This window comes from Mesitornis unicolor, unplaced genomic scaffold (genome assembly GCF_000695765.1).
Source record: "Mesitornis unicolor isolate BGI_N332 unplaced genomic scaffold, ASM69576v1 scaffold40844, whole genome shotgun sequence".
NCBI lineage: Eukaryota > Metazoa > Chordata > Aves > Mesitornithiformes > Mesitornithidae > Mesitornis > Mesitornis unicolor.
Window position 1 is genome coordinate 94,591 of NW_010180213.1, and position 8,023 is coordinate 102,613.

The following is an 8,023-nucleotide window of genomic DNA, read 5'->3' on the forward strand; positions in this document are numbered from 1 at the left end:
CCTGCTCCAACGTGGCCCTTCACGCCAGCGAGCCTCACTATGCAGGGAAGGCAGGTACCTGGCACTTTCCAGCCCTACACCTCCTAAACCCAGGTGCTCTAGGGACCTCTGCTATCCTGCTGCAAAGTGACAAACCAAGTGGCAACCTTTTCTCCACGCTAACAGTCTCAGCAAGAAACCAAGTATTTCCCCACATTATGCTGAAAAACTAATCTCCCTGGTCTCCCTGAGACCACTCAAGCTGGAACTGAAAGCTCAAGCCTAACCTCTGCCTCGTACCACAGACCTAACAAAAGCTGAGGCCAAAGAGCACTGTTTTCACGTAAGTCAGCAATTCAGGCTGCCGCCTCCAGCCGCAAACCTGCACACTCCCCTCCACTGTACGAAATACAGAACACACTGCCGAGACTTAGCAATCCATAATGGTTTCCATCAGCGGAGCAACATGTTCTTGCTTTGCCCTGAAAATGAGGGGAAAAAGGGCTATGACAAGAAACAAAAAAAGCACAGTCAACAAAGAAAAGGAAAAGAGAAAGACTGCCGTCATCGCCACAGGGAAACAGAGACACAAACCACAACTCTGCATGTATGCCAACCTTGCCAACGCTTGGATCTGAAGGCAAAGAAGTCCGCTACAGCGGGATCTGAAGAGCAAAGCCAAAATTCCCCACTAAATATTGCTGCCAAACAAGCCATTTCTTGTCAATATTTGTAAAACAAATTGAGCCTGTGCTGTAAATATCCCTGCATCTGTGCGATGTTTGTTTCGGCATGAAGGCTTGCAAATAAGCTTCACAGCCTACTTGCAGTGTGAGAATGGCTTGGGCAGTTCTGGTAGGACACAGCTGTCCAGTCCCTACAACTGGCCCTTTGTGACTGGTGACAGATAGCACTGCTGCAGCCTCTCTCATGTTATCACTGCAATGAGATGGGCAGCAGTTTGCAGCCACCTGTATACACACCAAAAAAAAAAGTTACCTCAACACTACGAGATAGATTTCAGAATGCTTCAAAGGTTTAACAACTTGGTTCATGCTCAAACCATTTGGTTTTTTGTATGCACCAAGACCTCCTTTGCCACAAGCCAGTCTTCCAGTTCACCTTGCCTGATAAGTTCACAAACTCTGTTATGACATCCCTCTGCAGCAGGGACAGATAGAAGAGACATCTCTGGCAAACACTCAGCTACAGTTGGACCGATTATCTATTTTTTCTATGTTCTCCCCAAACAAATGATCTGAAAGGAAGCACTACTCAACCTTCAAAGACAGAATTACAATTATTGCCACATTACAGCACCTTGTCTACTGCCTGTCACTAGGCAAGTGGCAAACTGTGATATTACTGGCACCAAAGCAAGTTTTGGAAACCTACAACAAATCTATTCCCAGGTCTCCCAACCTCTTATAGTATCACCTTCACCAGAGGCTACTTCACTCTCTGGAAACATCTCACCTTTCATTATGAATAAGAAGCCTAACTTAAATATTTCACCACCTCAGTCAGAGGAAATGCACTGCAAGTACCAAGATTTAATAAATGTATTAAAGCACTGCCTAGAAGAGACTTTAAAATACATTTCCTACATATAACTTCCATAACAAATTTTGGCTTAGATGACATATTTGAAAAGGAGAGCATATTAGGATTTGATGAATTGTAGTTTATTTTACAGCAAAACCAAACAACACTCTTCCCTCCCCATCACCATCACCTACAAACTCAGGAGCAGAGACTGATCCATTGAACTAAGTGCCAAAACTTCCCTGGATTTCAAATTGAAGTCCTAAACAGTGAATCTTCCTTTCCCCAAACCAGAACTAAAATAAATCCTGGAGATGGTTATTGCTTATTTGTATTATAGCAGCATTTTGAAGGGCCAGATGAACAGCCTCATCATTCCAGCAGCTGTACACATGTGCCCCACACACACACACACACACACAGCAAGCAGTAAATCCCCCAGCACAGAAGGTAGCCTAAAACAAAGGGAAAGACACAAAAAGGCAGAGTGATCACTCCACAGTCACGAATGGGGTCCATTAGAAACTAAAGCCAAGAAGCTGGCCCAGTATCCTATTTGCAAGCCAACATTACTGACAACCAAAAAGTGTTTATCAGTGCTTTTGTTAGAAAATGAGACTGGATTTCAGAGGTATGCCAGATATCCACACAACCTTCTCCTCATCAGGTTCAATAAAATTTATTTGCTGGCTTTTCAGCAGGTGGGAAGTGGCACAGGTTTCACTGACCTCCAAGGAGCAATCCTGCTTTCTGCCAGAAGATGACTTGGAACACTGTCCCCATCAGTTGGGCAGAGATGAAAGTGTCTGGGCTTTTGGAGAGCCCAGCAGAATGCAAACAGAAGGCAGAAGCAGAGGACTTCACATGACAGATACCTGCCTGGTGGCAGGGGGAGAGCAAGACAGGTTAACCAACAACAAAAGCACGTTAACTTTGATTTACCAATGACTAATTCTGGGTCACTGCTTGATGAATGGAGGTTGGTTTCAGAAGTATAACTTTAAGAGAGCCACATAATTTCAGAGCTGACTTAGATGTGTGCACAGTGTACAATTTGTCTAAATCACGGCAATCCACCCAAGCACACAGGTAGGCAGCAAGCTGTTCCTCTGCAGCACAGGAAGGGGAATTTGCCACCTGCAGCCAAAGCTCTGAAAGCTGCAGAGGCAAAGAGGCACAAGCTAAAACCACAGGTAGTGTTACTGAGCAGAACCACAGCGAAGACTTTCACATCTGTAAACCAGAAAGTACACACCTGCCCACTCCTCCCCACACAAGCAACCACTTACAAAAACAATGCGTTCACATTAAAAACTGCCATGAACCTATACAAGCACAGAGGAAGTTTTTTGAGAGAAAGCACATTTCACTGAGAAAAACAAACAGCTGGACACTCCAAAACCAAGCAAACAGCCCTACTGCCTGTGCAACATTTGCTGTGGGAGCAGAACTGTGCTGCCCTCCAGCTGAAGCACAACATGTGGGATTCCTCCTTTCCCAGCTTGTGGGAAAGCCAGAGCAGTCAGAGATTCCATGCTACATGCCCCCCACGAAAGGCAATGCTAGCTGGGGTCTGCACTTCAGGCTGAAAAATGTGCTGTCAGGGATAAGTGACAATGGTCACAAAGAAAAAATTATTCCCCATCACTGGTCCAAAGGAAGAGAGGATGGTAAGATGTAGGCTCCCTACAGCTATGAAGAAATCGCACAGAATGATGTGGGTTCAGTTACAGGCAGAAAGTTTCAGAGCCATCAGAAAAGCTAAGTCAGCAATAAAAGCCAAAAGGGGAGAGGGAAGAAAAGGAGAAAAACAGTGTGACACTTACCCACAGTCTATCCAGCTTATAGTACCTCGTCCTTTCACCTCCTGGGCCACGCTGGACAGTAACCTGAGTGAGTTTTCCGCAGCAGCAGCTGAAAAACAAAATAAAATAATAAAACTAAATCAACAACAGAATTATTACTCCACATAGAAAAACACAATGGTGCATTCCCTTTTTCTGAAGCACTGGAAGAAAATTGTCTAATTTGAAGAAATCAGTATGAGAAGGATCAGTAAAATCTTCTGTAAACTAGAAGGAATGCTGGCTGCAGCTGAAGTTGGGTAGCTCCTTCCCTCCGCTCCCCCCTTAAACAACACACTGAAATTCATACCTCCAGGCACCTTCCCTGACCTACATTTACAGAGCTATACTGTGACCTCTCCTGCAAATTGGCTTCCATCCCAACACTGCCTTTTTCCTGCGGCTGGGCATTAACTGGTTTGTACCATTGCCATTAATTAGAGCAACTTCATTTAGAACCTTCATCAGCTCTAAGGGCAAGTCCTCCAGCATCTCTGCCTGCCTCAATTCTATCCCTGTCACACACAGAAAGCACACTGTTATTTTCATTATAACCCTGGGAGATGCCCAAACCAACCGTCACGAGGAGCTCCAAGCCATTAGCAGAAAGCACCCAGAGAAGGTTTTTCCAAGAACTGGCCGCATTATGAATACTCAGCTGAGATTTTTGTAACACCATGGCACATGTGTAGATTTTGCAAAACACTTCCATTTCAAAACAGTCTTATAAATGGTATTAAAAATAAACACAAGAAAAATGGGACAAGAGCTTGGGAGAGAAAAATACAGAGGTTTAAACAAGTATCAATTCCCCAAAAATTCTAACAGAAACTGTTTCCTGCCTTGATAAACAGAAAACAGAAGCTTAGAGCCTCTTCCAAATCTATTTAAACTGCTGCTGCTCCACAACTACTTCAACTAATTGAATGTAAGAACGGCTATATTGGGTCAGGCTGAATGCCTCTATAGACCACTATCTTGTCTCCAACATTTGAGAGAGTGAAGGCCTATATAGGTCAGAGTAGACAAGCAGAGCCAGCAGGAAGTGACAGCCTTCCAAATAATCTCTAAGTCTCCACAGTTTTGAACTCAACAATCTCCTGAGTCAGAAACAGCTCCTTTGCTTGGGCCTGATGCCATCAGAGATGCGAGCCCACACATGTAAGCTCCCAGAAAACTCTCCTAGCCCTGGTACTGATAACATGCAACTACCACCTCTCTCTGACACAGGGAGAATTCTTCAAACGTATTTAAGAGTGGAACAGTTTGACAAACATCTTTTTAAAAAATAAGCATTCAGGACAGACTTGTCCCAGAAGCCTCACGAGTTGAGCAGCCCTGGCAGGATACCCAGCTGGAAGAGCAAACTCAACATCTCCTGTAAATGAGGACATCTGAAACCAACTAATTTTCTGTGTGAAGTAGAGATACTCATCTAGTTTTGCTCAGCTGAGAAGTAAAGCTTTTGTTCCAGCAGTACGATTAGATGCTGGCCAACATCTTGTTACAGCTGGAGGATGTATATTTGAGATTAGACTTGCACCTCCAAATTCCTATCTCTTTTTTTCCCTCCCCTCTGTCTGGGTGACAGGCAAGAGATTTCTAATTGTGCAAGGATCATTGTTCTAGGAAGAAACATTAATCCTCACAGTCAGCTCTGCATGCAATGCTTTAGACTGCTAAAAACCAACCAATTAAATAACAAAAACAGAAAAAAAGAAATCTCCACAACACGGCTTTTGAACAATGCCCACAGGGCAACATTTATTTGATGAGTGTCAGAGCTGAAGTGTTCTGATTGTGCTTCTAAAAATGAAAGCTACTGCCACTTAAAATATTAAGCGTAAAAAGAAAATTTTCACTTTAAAAAGCTGAATAATACAGATGTCTTTTTTATCTAAAGTGTTCCTTTCAAAAATCAAAAAGCGTTAGAAACTCTTTTAAGACTTTCACTTTGAACCTGTTACTACAAAACCATTTGGCCAAGTTTGAGTGCTCAAAGGTCCCCGCTATAGCAAAACACTAGTATTTTAACAAAAATTAAGTCACATATATAATTTAAATGTTTCAGAATAAGTATATCTTTAGAAAACGAAGTTAATTATCCCACAACCTGCACACTTTTGTCTGCAAAATTCTCTGATAGTGCGGAGGAAGAGGAAGGATATTGGGTCACCATGTACTGCCCCAGTTTGCCACACTATAAACCCGGACCAGCTCTATCAAAGTAATTGCATTTAACTAAGGTAAGACCTTTGTGACAGGTCAAAAAAGCAGGACCCAACCCCCAAACCATTATCTTGTATTGCTTGCCTGCAGGAAGGAGAAGGAAGCAACAACAAAACCAATACAGCACTAAGGAAAAATAATCTTAGTGACACATTTCACATCTTGCTGTTCAATGACTTCCACAACCACAACAGTTTTCTGCACTTGCGTACAGAGCTTAAAGTTTGTTCATTATACGTGGTGTCACACAAAACAACACACCAAAACTAACAAGGCAACAAAGGAGAAAAGGTACAGCAGGAGCAGAACAGAGCACAAGGAAAAGCAGACAGGTAAGAGCAAGAGTGAACAGCCAGAAAAGAGCCTGAATGAGGGAGAAGACAGCAAAGAGATACAAGGGGACAGGTGGCATGACGTGAAATGAGCTATTTCTCCCTCTTACACAAGCAGCTCATTTTTCATTTTTATATTTTGTTAATTAAAGTTGAAAGACAACCATGGGACACTCAAAGCTGTCAAAAGCAAAGATGGATTGATTTCAGTACTGTAACTATTCATTAAGCCTTTCAGTGTCACCAGGAAATCGAAACTTGCAAACTACTATGATAAACACAGCAGAGAGCTCTGGCTGATAGCCATTACGAGCAGCCAGTTTTGGAGACAAAGCCAGAATAAAGTACATTTTTGCCAATATGACAGAGAAATTAGAAGATCAGATTAAGATGACTCCATTCTTGAAACACCAGGAGCCTCTGCGTTAGAACAAGGACACCAGTTCTGAAGAAGCCCTTGTACCCACTTAATACCACCCTGCAGTCACATACAGCAACACTGAACAGAGAGCAAGTATGGGTGAAGAGCTCAGTCATCTGAGCACGTACACAGGTTACCAAACATGCACACAGATGTTCAAATGCACACAACTTGCTGGGCACAAAGAGAGGTGACAACAACAACAACAACAACCACAGGCCTTACCAGATTTGGAATACAGCACTAGTATGTTATTCCGCGTCCTGAGAAGCTTCTTAAAATCCTTGTGGTCACTTATTTTTTCTATGAGCGGAGACACTTTCAATGTGTACACAAACGCCGGTAAGAATGCCTACAGAAACACGAAGTCAGAGACATTAATAACAGCTTCCATGCTGAAACAAAATACAAAGGCAAACTGTGAAATTGACTTGACCTTTTCCTTTTCTTGAGACATGCCACCTTAAATTAACTATCATATCAATTTGATGAGCAAAAGCCAAAAAAAAAAAAACCCAAAAAAAAGCCATACACATGACTTATTGAAACTGGACCAATACCACTCCCAGCAAGCATCCTTACGTGAAAAGATGAGATAAACATAACATCAAGCAATATGGTTTTAGTTAGGAAGCCACCTTCTTTAAAAATTTGTCCCCCAGTTAGATAATGAGATAAAAATTCTGATGTAAATTTAATATGCTGTAACAAGAGAAGTAGCAAATTACCACTTCGAGAGTACTCTCGTCCCTAGATCTCAGAATATACTGCAAACTCAATCGAGTACTTTGATATCCCACAGAAGACAGTGAGAGCCATGAAGCTAAAATAACTAACCCACACTGACACAGAGCAAATTAGGGAAATGAAAACAGAATTTGCAAGTAATCCAGCACCCACATTGCGGCACTAACCACAACCCTCTCCCAGCCGCCCTTCCAAAGGGGAACAGGGCCTATGTTTCCCACTGGCCACACAGTGCTCACACACACACCACTGCCTTTGCCACAGGATCAAGTTTGGCTTCCACTGGCCAAGTGGAAGGCATGACATTTAATCTCTCTGCATCTCAGTTCTCTATCTACGCAAAGATTTTTTGTGGCATCTTCTGGTCTATTTAAATCATGACCGTTTCAGAGCAGAGTTTGTCTTTTAACCTACCATAAAGTAAAACTCCTATCAAAATATGACCATAACCTCAGCTGGGGCCTTCACTGCTCATTTGTACTGCAATAATCTTCAATAATAATCATCATCATCATCATCATCATCATCTTATCCATCATGCTATGCTGCCTCCCTTCTGCACTGTACTGAATTCATACTAATGGAATGATTATGGGAAGCTTAGCTGGAGAAATTATCTAGTTTACATTCACCTTACAGTAAAACCTTAACACTTAATTGCTTGGCTAAAAGCTTTAGCTCATTTGCCTAACGCACACAAGAGGTTCAACATTTTCTTAATTACAGAACCAATTCTGATCATGTCTCATTCCAACTGGGATGGAAAACGTGTCCAGGGTGGATGTGAAGAAACAAGAGACTGCTCTTCTTGCATCCCATGTATTACAGATTGCAGCATTCAAAACAAGGCACCACGCCAATCATAGTCAGAACACGCAGCCCTAGGCACTGCACTTCTTTACAGATCCAGCTATTTGCAAGCACCA

The 8,023-nt window shown here is 42.5% G+C and overlaps 1 protein-coding gene across 1 annotated transcript in view; it reads right to left on the minus strand.

Moving 5' to 3' along the window:
- PDIA5 (protein disulfide isomerase family A, member 5) overlaps positions 1-6,702 on the minus strand; it is a gene marked incomplete at its 5' end in the record, with an annotated part of 88,081 nt that extends 81,379 nt beyond the window's left edge. Inside the window, 2 exons of the mRNA XM_010183035.1 lie at positions 3,351-3,438; positions 6,576-6,702. Coding sequence (XP_010181337.1) covers positions 3,351-3,438; positions 6,576-6,702 — 215 coding nt within the window. The remainder of the gene's footprint in view (positions 1-3,350; positions 3,439-6,575) is intronic.
- Between the last annotated feature and the right edge of the window lie 1,321 nt (positions 6,703-8,023).